Here is a 15,483-nt window from a genome sequence, read left to right as displayed (position 1 = left end):
AATTTTCTTCACCTGGTGCCCTAAAGAAAATTATACGGGCACAATACAGCCACAATACAATATAGACTTGGGGTGGTCTACTTACGCACTGCCTCCTTTTTAGGGTCTAGGGCACTGGCAGTCTGCTGTAATACGTGTCAGTTGATTTAGTTTTGTGATAGGGGATCCCCCTGCATGATTGGCTCACCCCTCGCACCATGTCTACACATGGGGCATTCAGGCCCTGTGCTGAGTGTAGGTCACCCACAATTTGGCAGCACTCAGAGCCCAAACACACAATCACTGTAAATCCCTAACGTAAAACAGAAGAAAAATAAACTTGACGTGCAAAAATACGTTTTGGGTTTCATTTACACGTAGGTAGTGTGAGTGAAACTCAAGCTGTTATGTGGCCTGTGTAAACAGCTGGATTGATAAAAATAGAATCTAATCTGTTCAGTCAGACACGTGCGAGATGGACGACTGAAAAACGCAACTTAATACTTTTGTGTCCTGTGCAGACCCATAAGAATTGCATCCAAAATTTAGTTCAGTAGATGAGCTAAGACTGGTTTTCAAGTTTCCTAACATAAATGACCATTTCCCTTTAAAGTAGCAGGAAAACTCTGAATTGGGAGAAGCCTCGATATTTCTTTGTACATTAACAATGTAATACAATTTGGGACTTATATCAGTATTTGTGTCATTCAAGACAGACTTGAAATGGCAAATCAATCAGTTAAAACAAATCATCAAACAAGCTGAAAGCTGTACTATAGTGGACTTTTTGACAGTTAATGCCATGTGTTAATGGATTGCTACTGTGGCTAGTGCTCACATGTAACTACTAGTTCAGACTGTTTCACCAGGTTTTGATAAACTTCCCACACAGCCTATTGTTTCCCACGATTGTGACAGACACAGACTGTTTGAACGCCATCTGAACACGGCCTACTGCCACGTTCAGGATCAATCCAAGTTAGCACTTGATACACTCCACAATCATATGAGGAAACTCCACTGTCACTGACACTGAATCTCTGTCTCTGTGTACACAGAGCTATTCAGCTCCTCAGGGTTGTTTCTGCCATTTGAGAGAAAGAGGGAAGATAATAGCCCTTTTGAAAGCCGAATAAAAATAGCAAAACATTGGTGGGCATCCAAGTATGAGCATAGGCCTACAGAGGACTCAGTATCCCCCTACAACCAAATTGAAGTCTTAAAACAGACAGTCAAGGTGTATTTCTCCATTTTCTCAGGCATTTTTACATTATTTTTCCCTTCCAAAATGTGTTGAATGAAATTTCTGACCAAAATAGAGATAAAGGGTGAATAAAGATCCTAGATTCACTGTAGAGAAAAAAACACAAAACACATCCAAACAATGGAAGCATATCTATAAACACACCTATTGACTGTGTTCATAGGATATCTCACTGTGCAAAACAGGTCCGATAAAGTCTTGGTCATAATCTGTGTCTTTATGAGGAATTTTGAAGCATTTCATATTGTGTGATGGATATTGGGTGAATTGTACCCTTCTGATCTTAAAAAAAGCTGATGCAGGAAGACACGTGTAATTGCATCATCTGTCTGCCAAGCTTTTGCCATGATAGAACTGGCGCTTCAATGTATCAAAAAAAATCAAAAGAGGAAGAGACTGTGAGGCCAAATGCAGCAAGGGAAAACACGGCAAAATTCCTATTTTTAAAAATACGCTAGCTCGCCAGTGCATCGTTTTAATCTGTAGCCTTATTGGTGTGTTTGTAGACCATGTTTCGTACCAGCAGTCACATCGTGAGAATCTGGTTCTATATTTCTTACACTGCCCGAGTTTTGATGCAGCTTTAAATTGGCCAACGGTGGAGGCGGTATGATCTAAGACCGTCTTTTTGATGGAAAAGCAAAGGTTTCACCAGGCTTCTCTCAGGGGTGAGAACTTTTGTCCGGGACAGCCCAAAGTCACACAGTGTAAAGGGTGATTTCAGCCTCTCAGATTGTTACATCTGAATTACACTTAGAGGCCTGAAAGTGTAAAACTACAGCATTTCACAAAAGAGTCGTAAAGATCAGAGAAAATTCTGAAAAATTAACATAATTTAGGTATCATACCTATCTATCTATACCTATCTGAGCTACCCACCAGATCTATCTCATGAGCCCTCGTATGGGTTCTGACTCCAAGGTTGGAAACCACAGGTCTAGAGAAAAGCGCTTACTTCAAAGAAGCCTTAATTGATTGCATGAGCTCGCTATGGCACTCTTGGATTTGAGATAAACAAAACTGACACTGCTGCATCTTTGGAAAAGCGGGTGCTATGTGATACTTATCTTGAATGTCCTGACTGGCTGTAGGGATATCGAAGCACAATCCACTCAACAAATCAATATTTCAGGGTTTTCTGAGCACAACAGGTGTAACAGATGGACAGGTTTCTGGGTTTAGTTGCCCACAGGTTTAAGGAGTTTAGAACAGTGAGATGCGAGGGTACGGTTGTGTGTGCCAGTGTGCAGTATCGAGAGACATTTGGAGTGTTGTACTGTGTAAGACTTCGGCAAAGAAATTCAAAGGGCTGTCCCTTTCTGTTGGACAAAGCTCACACAATCTTTCTCACACAGGCTGATTCCAAGAGACTCTCACATATCCTTCAATATCAGAGCCTCATTCATCCAAATCCAAAGCAAACAGGAGTAAACAGAGCAATACAGTAAGGCTGTTTTGTGTAATAAAGACATGGCCCTGCCTCACTGACACATATCCTCTGATGTGTGCGTGTGTGTGTGTGTATGTTGGTGGGGGTTGGGGGGTGAATCTAAAGAGGGATTTCTTGATCCTACAGTAGCTTTAGGCCCCAAAATGCTCTTCTTTGATTGTCCCAGATTATGGTAACCTACAGCGGTGATGAAGCACAAAATTGGACTAAAATCAATAAACGGATCGTCTAAAATCACACGTCTCATACTGAAGGGACTGCAGAGGACATAAATAATACGGAGCTGCTGTACAGAACGCGCTGTTACATTTAATTGCAGAGTCTTTCATTGATGCCAATCAGGCTTTTTTTTTTTTTTTAATGTGATCCGTCCACAGCCGCATGCGCTGCATTTATAGCGACACCCGAACATCTAGTCATGATAAGTTCGTATTTACCCCGCAACATGGACATCTGGATTCATTATTGATGCTGTGTTGGTGCCGCTGCATGTGGAAAGGGTGGGTTTGGCGCACGGGGAGTCGCCTGTGAAAACCCCAACACGCACGCACGCACAGACGCGCGCGCACACACACACATCACAAAACCCTTTTAACAGATAATCGACCCTAAACTTCATATATATTAACACCCCGGAAGGAACGAGGCGGCCCCTTCGAGGCCCGGAGAACGCCGCCTGAACATGCTTCAGGTGTGCGCTACCCGCAGTAAGGAGACTGCGATGCTGAGCCAATGCAGCGGCAACACACGCCCCTCCACTCCGCTCCGCGCTGACTGCCTGTGAGCACACACACACACACACACACACACACACACACACACACACATACACAACGAACCCCCCCCCAACTTACACACACACACACACACACCCGAGTCTGGACCGCCAAATGAATGAGCAGTCAACACATCCTGCGCTGTGAAAATGCATCTCGATGCTGCTGGATGGCCCAATGTGCAAATGCAGCCGTGTGACACATTTCAATGGGGGACGAGAGCGCGGCCGCGTATACGGGGGGCGTGCGTGCGTGCAGCTGGGTAAAAATAATTTTGAGGTGGGCGCCCTTCGAAGCTTGGAGGCACACATGTAGGGTATGAATGAATAAAATCACACATTGCTCAGGTGTAAATCATAAGACGATCTCTTTTTTGAGAGGGGGTTATATAGACTTGGGGTGGTCTACTTACGCACTGCCTCCTTTTTAGGGTCTAGGGCACTGGCAGTCTGCTGTATCTGGCCTATTTTGTTCTGGAGGACCCAGACCCGCTGGTTGGTGCTAAGGATGTCGTTTTCCAGCTCCTGAAATAAGGAGCAGGCGTGCCGGGCCAGGTCGGACAGCTGTCGCAAGGTCCGGGACAGAACCACGTTACTGATGGCACACAGGTCCTCGAAAAGCAGACCTTCATCGTTGGGGATCTGGTGCCTGCACAGAAGCTGCGGCTCCGCAATCCTTTTGGCGAATGGCATTTTGCACGCCAGAAATAATAGGAGTTGTAAGCCAAGTGTAAATTCCCACTGCCTAAAAGAAAAAGGGAAAAGGGGGAAACAGACAACATCCAAATATATAAATCCACAAGAAACCCAATGAGGTTCAGGGCCGATCGCGCGTTATCCCCGGGCGTCAATCCAAAGTTCCCAGATTCTCCTTGAGATCCTCCATCCTGCTGCTGGTTTCTGGGGATCACTCACACTCCCGCTCACACACGCACACACATGCACACACATGCAGGACACAGCTAAGCTCAGGTCAGCGGTGTGAGGATGCGTGTTGAGTCTGCGATCATGGGTCGCCTCCGTGCAGCGTCAAGCCAGCCAGCAGGACCAGGAAACGCCGTGCAAGATTTTCAAAATAAGAACCTGGGTCCAGTAGAGCTCTCGACGGCGATTGAGGAGAGGTCTGCAGAATTGACTATGGATGAACAAACACAACACAAAAACGTGCGGAATATCCCTAAGTGGCTCAGCTTTGAATGCACAAATATGGTTTCGCACCCATTCTGCACAGCTCAAACTTTTATTTTTTCAAATCTGTCCTCGCTCTTCCGACCTTTTCGGGGTCACTTTTCCGGGGTTGTTGCAGCCCGTCTCCGTGGCCTGAACACTGTGCAGGCTGAGAGGATGAGAGAAAGGACCGAGGTAAAACCCGGAGACGTGGACGCCTGTGAACGGGGAACGGTCATGAAGATCGACCTGTGCACTTGCAACTTTTGCCATCATGGCGGGACACCCTGACAGAGGAGCATTTCAGAACAAGATGATCATTCGTTCAGACCTTTCTACCTGAGCCCGGTGTGGGTGATAAGGTAACACTGGTGAAAATGGACTGCATCTACGAGGAAAATAGTAATTTCCTTTCATTTTCATTATCAGACCTTTGCACATGCTATGCCAACCTCTGGACACTGCCGTGCACCATAGTCGACCCTTGGGTGTCATCGCACAGGAATAATGAAATCATTCCTGTTTCACAGCAAGTCTACAGGATTAAAATTGCCCAGTATTATCTGCAAACATAATGTTTCTGAGGGCTTTCGCTAATGAACTATTATCAGCATTTAACCCAAATATTCTGTTTGTGGTCCCTCGAGATCCCGGCCCCTTGCACACTGACTCCGACCCACAAAGTTCGCGATGCTTAAAAATCGTCACCACACTAACAGATGTGCCAACAGGCTGATAGACTCTACGATGCCAGGCCCTGTTAACCATCCAACCCCGATAAACCCCTCGAAACAATGAACAATTCCAGAAGTACACAATGAAGAGACGATCAGAAACATATCAGTCCCAAAGAGTGGGAGAACAGACACAATCCAGTGTGTTCAATAGTCTTGCACCCACATGTAGTGTCCATATAACTGTTCCCTTTGTCTGGCATAAAGACAGATTAAATACTTATAAAAAAAAAAGGAAAAAAAAGAAACTCTATGATTGTAGGTTCCTGTAAAATCTGTTTCCTTTGCCCAGTTTCAGAAATACTAGTAGATGAATAGAAAGCAATAAAGAACGAAACGAAATGCAACACATTGCAGAATAAACTAGTGGAGTATCACGTATTGCCCACTTCACTGTACTGTATGTGTCCTCCTGGTCAAACACTGTGGCTCTAAATTGTCAAACTGTAAACCTCTTTAGAACAGCTCACCTAAAGCAGGAGCCTATACTGTAGCTGAACGATGTCCAGTGAACAGATTTTTTTTTTTTTTTTTTTTTTTTTTTTTTTGCTGAATGTGAGTTTCCAGAATGCTAAGCCTGGCTGTTGTCTCATTCATTCACGGTGATTACCCTATAGCCTCTAGGCTCAGTCTGTATATAGACATGTCGGCGGTGAACTTGCTGTTGCAGCACATTTGAGGCAGCGCAGATTGACAGTAACCTATCACGGGCCTCACCCTGAGCTGCCAAGGAGACGAGCGTGCTCCATATTGTAAAATGTTCCACATATGCATCCCACCGAACAAATCATACAGTGATCATTTAGAACGAGCCTGGGAAAACCGATGTTAACGGGAATGAGCGATACTGTGACAGTGTGAAAGCCTTCATGCCTTTACATTTTTCCATAACTTGAACTATGCCACCCTCTATCTCTTTTAGTCTGAAGGTGAGGCGTGTTGATCATTGCTTTAAATTCTATGAATGAGACATTTTAGTTTTAAGGGGACTATTTATGTGTTGCCAGCGGGTGTTTTCCTCGGTGTCGTGGTTGTGTGAGAGTTCACCAAGTGACATGAAGTATAAGTGTCAAATCTGCACAGGGAAGTCATGTGAGCTCAGCAGTGGTGGAAAGTATCTAAGTATAAGTACTGTTCTTGAGGACAAATTTGAGGTACCTTTTCTTTACTTGAGTATTTATGCTACTTCATATTTCCCCACCAATACATTTCAAAGGCAGATCTTATACTTTACTTCTTGCTCCATACATTTATAGTCTGTGATAGTGACAGTTGCTTGATTTTTTAACTACATGAATATTTTTATATATATATATATATATATATATATATATATATATATATATAATGTATGTATGTGTATATGTGTATATATATGTATGTATGTATGTATGTATATATGTGTATATATATATATGTTGCCTGTTTGATGTTGCCAGTTTATTTCTGTCAATTGACTAACTGATTAATCAACTAATCATTTCAGCTTTAGAGCTATGGTCGGTTTCCGGGTGCCTGACGAGATAATGAAACTGCTTTATATAATGGGGATCAATGGGGACTCAAAAACAAATTTTTGCCCTGGAGACTCTAGGAGGTTAAATTGGTTATGACATGAGGCTTCAGCAGTCTGAGTAAGACACATTAAGTGGGCATCTTCCAAAGCTGCCGTGTTTTTTCTACCAAATTCTCTTTTTGTCTTTCTACATACAGTTTTCCCTTGATGAGTCGCAGTGGGACGATAGTAGCACGAAGAGAGAATTTTGTCCTTGAAAGGCAGTACATTTGGAAAGGACTCACTTAATTGGACTAATTCAGAAAGCATTTTTGCACAGGACAAGGACTGTGGGCTTTATCAAGGGGAACAATTACAGCAACCAATAATGCTTTTAATGTAAGGCATGTAAGTATTATTTAAGCGTAAGACTGACCTAAAAAAAATGTGAACCTATCATCTGATGAGCATGATTGTTCCAACTATGTCCACAGGAGGGCACTGTTGTACCAAGTTAACATTCCCAAGGATGTAATACAGACAGCTCTGATAGAAACTTGATCATTTAGTTAGATGGCAGAAAAAGCACAAATAAATAGATCATAAATCCGAAAAAAAAAAAGCCCTCCTGAACTGATGTTGTGTTGCTGACAATTCTGATTCTGTTTTTATTTTATTGATCTTTTAGTAGATTGTTGATTCATTTATAGCAGAGAAAGAGAGAGAAGTAATAATAATAAACTTTGCCCTCACAGCTGATTTCTTATCAGCATTGCCGTGTGTGACTTGCATTCTATATAGTACTCTGAAACCCACTGCCACACAATAAGAAGGTCCAATGCTAGTGTTTCCTGTTTCCTTGACATTTTCTCCTCAAAAGATCATGTTTCTTTAAAAAAAAAAAGGTATTTAGAGGAAATCAATAGAAAAAACAAGGACCCTGAGTGCACACGAGGAAATACTTGAAATGAGTTTCAAGAGGAGATTTAAAAGAGTTTGTTTTGTATTCAAAAGAAACAGGCAATAGAAACAATTTCTTCCATGTTTTGTTCATCATTTAATCTTTTTGGTGTCTTTTATTTAAGATTCAGAATTTTTGTAAAGAGCTTTATACCTTGGTCATCTTGCTTTGTTGTTCATAACATCAGGCTTTTAATTTTATGCCAAAAAAAGTAGATTTGTGTTTCAAATGTTGATGGGCTGATAGCCAACAGAGAGACTTTAACAAAAGAGCTAATTCACATACTACACACTAATGTAAGTAGCCGTACAACTTTCAGAAGAGATTATTTGTCTATTTTGCAACTGACAACCAATCAAAGTATGGAACAGATCCCCCCTACGCGAAGACAGCCCAGAGAGGACTGTTCTATCTGTAAATGAAAACTGAAATACACCCTTAGTTATGGCTCTGCTGTCCAAAGGCCAAGGCAGCACAGATGATTATTGAAACTGTATAACAGGGTCTCCCTCCTTCTCAGGGTTAGTCTGTGAGTGTGGATGGAGCGGAAGCAGCCGAGATGTCTGCTAGGATTCTTGTAACGTTGCTGGCTGTGTCCTGCGCTGTTTATGCTCAGTCGGACGTGGAGAGCAGGGCGAGGGAGTTTCTGCAGAGGTTCGACAGGGAGGCCACTCAGCGTATGTACCAGTACTCTCTGGCATCATGGGCCTACAACACCAACATCACAAAGGAGAACTCAGACAAATTGGTAAGCACTGGGGAAAACATCCTAAAGTTGCCTAGAAACATTTTTCATATAGTTACTTAGGAGTTTGGTTAAATGAAGTAAAAAAAGGTGTAGTGCAAGTTACTGATTTTCAGCATTTGATGTGTCTGCTTTCATTCTGTGCAGTCACAAGAGGGGCAAATTTGGGGAAATTTCTACACCCAGATGTCAGAAGAGTCCCAGAAATTCCCCATCCAACAGATCAAGGATCCAGAAATCAAATTACAGCTCATCTCCCTGCAAGACAAAGGCTCTGGTGTTCTATCCCAGGATAAGGCTGCACATGTAAGACAGTTGCTCAATGATAAATGTCATTCAGCTACAGATCTTTGTTTGGACACGTCCTTAAACATGTTTCTTTCATGTTTGTAAAAGCTGCAGAGATCCTCTTCATCTTCTTGACTACTTACTATAGTAGTTTTGAGTAAATTCTATTACTAGTGTTGATTTTCAGTTCACATTAACCTAAATATGCTGTCCTTGTGTTCTCTTTTAAATCTACTTGCAGCTGAGTAAAGTCTTGAGTGAGATGAATACAATCTATAGCACTGCAACGGTGTGTCTGATGGATGACCCCCTTAACTGCCAGACTTTGGAGCCAGGTACACTCTGTTAATAAGGACTGGTTATGGCAATCTGGCTGCTACCGTCAGCCAACTTTAGATAAAGCAGTTTATTATTAACATAGTTCCTGTGAAAAGGAAAATTGCTTTCATTAAAGTTTGTGAACAAATGTTTTACCAAGAGACTGTAATCCATTGTGGGAATTATGTTATTGTAATGTTTAGTTCTTTAACTTTAAACTCTAACAAAAACAGGCTTAAATACAGGATAACACCTACATGTTTCCAGTGGTGGAAAGCAACAAAGTACATTTACTGAAGGGTAATTTTGATTATTTCTATTTTATGCTACTTTATATTTCTATTCCACTACATTTTAGAGTGAAATATTGTTCTGTGCATCCCACTACATTTATCTGACAGCTGCAGTTACTTTTCAGGTTAATATTTTATATATGGCCCCCCCACAGAAAATCAGTGTCGGGTTTGGGTTCCCTTGTCACATTTCTGATGTCTATGAGTTGTTTGATTTCCCATTTAAACTTCTCAGATGGTTTCATTTAAAAAGCTGTTCCAGGCCCAAAGAAATAAATTTATCCAATATGTCACTAAAACAAACAGACAATACAGAAATATAAATTTTTGTGTGACAGAACTTTGTCTTTTTCTTGAGTAAATATCTAAGTATATTTACTCAAGTACTGTTCTTGAGGACAAATTTGAGGTACCTTTTCTTTGCTTGAGTATTTATGCTACTTCATATTTCCCCACCAATACATTCCAAAGGCAGATCTTATACTTTACTTCTTGATCCACTACATTTCCCTCCTGCCCCATTAGTCATCTCACAACTGGAGGGGCCCCGACCCTTAGGTTGGGTACAACTGAACTAAACTACCAAACTGTGTACAATGTAGTTAAATAGCTTCATATACTTTGTATACTGTTGGGTAGTTTAAACGATAACAATGCATATTTTATAAACTGATCATATATTTTTACAGATAATATTTTGAAATGGAAAGTAACAAGCAACTTTAGCTGTCAGATAAATGTAGTGGAGTAAAAAGTAAAATATGTCCCTCTGAAATGCAGTGGTATAGAAGTATCAATTATCATAACATTGAAATAACTAAAGTAAAGTACAGGTACCTCATAATTGTACTTAAGTAGAGTGCTTGAGTAAAAGTACTTAGTTACATTCCACTGCTGCCCTCATACTTGTTTCAGTGCAAAAGTTCTCTTTGCAGGTTTTTTGGGGTTTTTTTTGTTTTGTTTTTGTTTTACAGAGTTGAAGAAAAGACAAACATTTAACTGAGATCAGTGTACTCTGTCACTGTGTCACTGACTCGCGTGCTCCTCCGCTCACAGGCCTGGAGCATGTTATGTCCTACAGCAAGAACTACTTTGAGCGTCTGCATGTGTGGGAGGGCTGGAGGAGAGAGGTGGGGAAGAGGATGAGGCTCCTGTATGAAGATTATGTGGATCTGAAGAATGAAGCTGCCAAACTAAACGGTGATACATTCAAAAGAGAAATATGCCACTTGATGTAGGAATCTTTTAGAGCATTATTGTGAGGAAGTATAATATTTTCAATGTCTGAATGACAGGGAAACTGCAGTACGGTAGATGATCTCAGTCTTTTGTGTAATTCTGAAAGGAAACTTACTGGAGCTTTAAATAAAACCGCTTCCCTTCTATGTAATCCAGTGGAAATACTTTGACTCCAGACTGTAAGTTTATGAAGGAACTATTAAGGTATAAGTTAATACTCTAGAATGTGGATGGGTGACGATAATGTATGGTAGGACACAGGACAAACACGCCAAGCTGAAAGCGTTCGGTGGTCACACATGATTGGATCCTCCCAAGCACTTCTTATAACTCAGTTAACATACAGCTGATTTTCAGTTAGCCCCCGCTGTGGCCCAGCATGGGGCTCCCCCCCTGTCATAAACTCACGTAATACTGACCGTGCCACAGCTGACATCACCATGCAAAAGCTAGTCCACATCAATTCAATCTCTTGTAAACTGAATTGTGTCCGTCAGTCACTTTTTTTTTTCTCTTGATCTGTTTCTCTCTGACACACACACACACACATACACACATTCAGGCTTTGAAGACTACGGAGCTTATTGGAGATATAACTATGAGACCATTGAGGAGGACAGTCTGTACAAGTACACCAGAAATCAGCTGATGGAAGATGTCCGTTCAATATACAAAGAGGTAGGTTTAATATCCATCTATGTCAGTGGATATTGCTCTGTGATGGATGTTTTGTAGTACTAAGAGTTACTAAGATTATTGATTTATACAACAACAGGCTCCTCACATTATGTTTCTCATACTGATCTTCCTTTGTGCCCCAAGTCATACTAACTTGATATATTTCCTACTGAATGTAACTTAAATTTTTTAAGAAGATAAAGATGTATTTTTTTGTTATCTGCAAGCCAAATATACAGCCAAAGCCATCTCTTCATCAAGGGCTAAAAGGACTTCCGCTCTCGCTATCTATGAAAAAATGTACATTTGCATTAAGGGGAAACCCAAAGACTTTGAAATGCATGTTTGACCTAGGTTCAAACCAGAATAAATAAAATGGTTTTAAAAAAAGAAAAAAGAAAAGACAGTAATTTATTGATTTTTCAAAGATCCTGCCATTATACAAGGAGCTGCATGCCTATGTGAGAGCCAGGCTTATGGAGGTCTACCCAGGACACATTGATTCAGAAGGGCCTCTGCCGGCCCACCTGCTGGGTACGTTGAGCATTTTGTTCAGAACTGATAATCACTCCTGTCACATGCATCAAACGTGAAACATTAACCCTGCTGATATCACTATTCCATATACTTTTTTCCTTTTTTTTTCTCTAATCATTTTTTAGTAGTAATAATAATTTTTTGTTGGGTTTGGGGCAGAAATTCATCATAGTAAGAAAGCAAACATCACATGCTCAACACCATCACAAGCTTCATTATGATTATAGATTCAAGATTCACAGCTTTATTGTCACATACACAGAGAAACAGTTGCACTGTACAATGGAAATTCTTCACTCGCTGTCCTCTCTGAGGGGAAAGTCTAAAAGAAGAAGTCAGAAATGCAGAACACAAACAGAACGGGGCATAAATATCCCTTTGCTAAAGATAAAATAGACAGTATTATTTATTTATTGGGAATAGCCTCATACATACGATCCACTGCAAACAAATCACACACACACACACACACACACAGACACACACACCAGATGTAAACATGAATCTCTTCACCATGTTAACCTCCGATCTTGCACACCTGCCCTGTCTTCTGTTTGATGCAATGCTTGTCTCACTTTATGTAGGTTTTGTCCTGTCGGTCCATGCTAAGTCACCTGTTGTGTTTTGTCTTGCTTCACAAACAATAGATTTTTTAAAAATTGGCAGAATTGTACCAAAAGAGTCTGTTGTGCATCAGCAGAGCAAACTGCACAAGTCCAACACGTAACCACTAATATGTACTGTAACTCAGGTGTGCAAAAGTAGTATAACATCCCCACAAATTACATTACAAACTATCTAAATAACTGCAGTTAAGAAAGATATACGTTAATGTCACATTATAAAAAATACAGCTTTGACACAGAGTTTCCAATGTTCATGTATTTTTTAAGATCCAGTCCAGAGCTGGAGTATGTCTCTCTCTGTTGTCCAGGTCGCATCCTTACCACTTTGTTTGTGTTTGATTGAAGGGAATGAAAAAGCAGAGTGACAGCTTGTGAATTATGCTTTAAATATGTATTTATAAGCTCTAAATTGTTTATATCTTTAAGATTTGGCAAGAAACATATTTATGAACTTTAGGGAAATTTAGCTATTTGGTTGTTTAAATGTAATAATACAGGTAAACACTGTTACAAAGGCAAAAGAAATGTAACAGATGTAATATAATGTAAAATGTATGTACACCTCTGAAAGGATTGCAATTACATACATACATCTGACTGATCTGCTGTAGGAAGAACATCTCAGTGTCTTCTTAAAAAGTACTTCAAGTGAAAAATAATTACCCTTTTTTATTTGTTCAGGTGACATGTGGGGAAGATTCTGGAACAACCTGTACCCCCTGTCTGTCCCCTACCCCGGAAAACCAGATATTGATGTCAGCAAAACTATGGTGGAGCAGGTGAAGCACAATTTAGTTGATTCTTTTATTATGTGTGAATTTCAAATAATATGAAAGAAACAATGTTCCTTTAATATATTCTTTAATGGATCAACTTAAATTTCAGGGTTGGCCTGAGCGTCGGCTGTTCGAAGAAGCAGAGAAGTTCTTCATGTCTGTGGGTCTGTACAAGATGTTTGAAAACTTCTGGAATAACTCCATGCTGACGAAGCCTGATGATGGACGCAAGGTGGTCTGTCACCCCACAGCCTGGGACATGGGAAACAGAGAGGACTTTAGGTAGGATACTATATATATATATATATGTATATATATATATATATATATGTGTGTGTGTATATACTTTATTGATGTAGATGAAGTACAATCTTGAGAATAAAATGTTGGCGGGAGTTCACAGCATAGACATGGAAAAAAAAGAATGAAATGAGAATTAAAATAAAATAAATAAGACAACAGAATAACATTAAGACATCAAAACAATACACGCATCGACAGTTTTAACAGCCATCTTAGTAGTGCAAGATTTAATGGTCTCTAAGCACAGTTCACATTCTTAAGGAGAAAAGAGAGTTTTTATTTGTAAATATACAGTAATCAATATGAAACATAGCTAAATAATTAAAAGATTGATGATGTATGCTTGATTTGATTTTTTTTCTGTTATAACTTAACCCAGACAGTGCATGTTAATGCAATAATGCAAAATCAGCCAGTTATTTATCATTAATAAACTTTTTGAGGATAAATCCACAGACTTACAGATATTCACACATGCATACATATGCAGCCATTTTAGAACAAGCATAAGAAAAAGAACATAATCAAGCCAACTCTATGATATTGAGGTTGCTGACTAAACTTGAATAAATTGTTCTCCAAAAAATAATAATAATTAATATGAGCAATATGGGCAGTAATCTTACTGTATATCAGTACATGTGAGCCATAAATATGAACTTGCTGGAACTATGGTGCTGATTAATCTCTGAGTCATTCTTTCCTGCTGATAAAGATAACCAGAGTCTTAATGTTGTCAAATATTAATCCATATAGTTGCCCCAGCTCTAACTGATTTGGAGGTTTGGGTATCTATAGCAGCCAAGTTTGTCCAAATGCAAAATATAACTCTTTCCAGAAGTCAGGTTTTATGGCTCCTCAAGCGTCAGTTTGGGTTAAAATTACTGAATAAAATGTATTCTCCATGAAACCGTGTTACTCCACCTGCCTCCCTAGACAAGGACTTAATTTATTTTATTGATCTTGGGCTTCAGCTGTAAAAGCCAAGCTATCTGTCTCATCAGAAACATGCTATTGCGCAGGCTGTTTTATTGGTCCGATATGGTATCATGCCATCTCTGTATCACAAAATACAACTGCTGACATCGACACTTCTCCCCAACATCTTCAGGATCAAAATGTGCACCGTGGTCAACATGGACCACTTCCTCACTGCACACCATGAGATGGGTCACAACCAGTACCAGATGGCTTATCGCAACCTGTCCTACCTCCTGAGGGACGGAGCCAACGAGGGTTTCCACGAGGCTGTCGGAGAAATCATGTCCCTCTCTGCTGCAACGCCCAAACACCTGCAGAGCCTGGATCTCCTGCCCGCTAACTTCATTTATGATAGTGGTACGACTCATGGATGTAGATAACACTGACAATTATCAAACTAAGGAAATACTGGTTCTTCCTAACATTAAAGCTGCTATAATTAATAGTTTTATAATACAAATAGATATGTGAACCCACAGAGAATATTCACCTGACTCTGCAGTTCCCTTCAACTGTATGGAGCTTTTTAGAATCTTTCAGCACATTGTTTTGGTTTTCTGCTCAGCAGCAGGCAGCTCTTCCCAACAAAAAAGCTCTAAAAACCCACTGTACGCTACCTGCTCAGCACCAAACAATAGACAGACAGTCACCGACTAGCTGGTAGACATACTGGAGCGTGTAGCAGCTAAAGAGCCAGATATTTCCTTCAGGAGTTGGTGTAGACCAAAACAATGAGCTGAAAGATGCTAAAAAGCTCTTTCAGCTCATTGAAAGAGCTGAAAGAGCCAGATATTTCCAGAGAATATTCACCTGACTGCAGTTCCTTTCAACCGTATGAAGCTTTTTAGCATCTTTCAGCTCACTGTTTTGGTTT

General features: G+C 40.4%; 2 protein-coding genes across 2 annotated transcripts in view; one reads left to right on the top strand and one right to left on the bottom strand.

Annotated features, from left to right (window-relative positions):
- Positions 1–4,161, bottom strand: part of nhsb (Nance-Horan syndrome b (congenital cataracts and dental anomalies)) — a 44,729-nt gene extending 40,568 nt beyond the window's left edge. The window contains exon 1 of the mRNA XM_040136001.1: positions 3,882–4,161. Coding sequence (XP_039991935.1) covers positions 3,882–4,161 — 280 coding nt within the window. The remainder of the gene's footprint in view (positions 1–3,881) is intronic.
- ace2 (angiotensin I converting enzyme 2) overlaps positions 1–15,483 on the top strand; it is a 66,076-nt gene that overhangs the window by 46,024 nt on the left and 4,569 nt on the right. The window contains exons 3-11 of the mRNA XM_040136014.1: positions 8,346–8,573; positions 8,718–8,876; positions 9,100–9,193; positions 10,526–10,669; positions 11,271–11,386; positions 11,815–11,920; positions 13,231–13,328; positions 13,435–13,607; positions 14,740–14,966. Of these exons, the coding sequence (XP_039991948.1) occupies positions 8,385–8,573; positions 8,718–8,876; positions 9,100–9,193; positions 10,526–10,669; positions 11,271–11,386; positions 11,815–11,920; positions 13,231–13,328; positions 13,435–13,607; positions 14,740–14,966 (1,306 nt within the window). The 5' untranslated portion in view covers positions 8,346–8,384. The remainder of the gene's footprint in view (positions 1–8,345; positions 8,574–8,717; positions 8,877–9,099; positions 9,194–10,525; positions 10,670–11,270; positions 11,387–11,814; positions 11,921–13,230; positions 13,329–13,434; positions 13,608–14,739; positions 14,967–15,483) is intronic.

Source organism: Xiphias gladius, chromosome 1, assembly GCF_016859285.1.
Source record: "Xiphias gladius isolate SHS-SW01 ecotype Sanya breed wild chromosome 1, ASM1685928v1, whole genome shotgun sequence".
In the NCBI taxonomy this organism is placed as follows: Eukaryota; Metazoa; Chordata; class Actinopteri; order Istiophoriformes; family Xiphiidae; genus Xiphias; species Xiphias gladius.
Note: the sequence above shows the minus strand (reverse complement) of the source record. Positions and strands in the feature narration are given on the sequence as shown.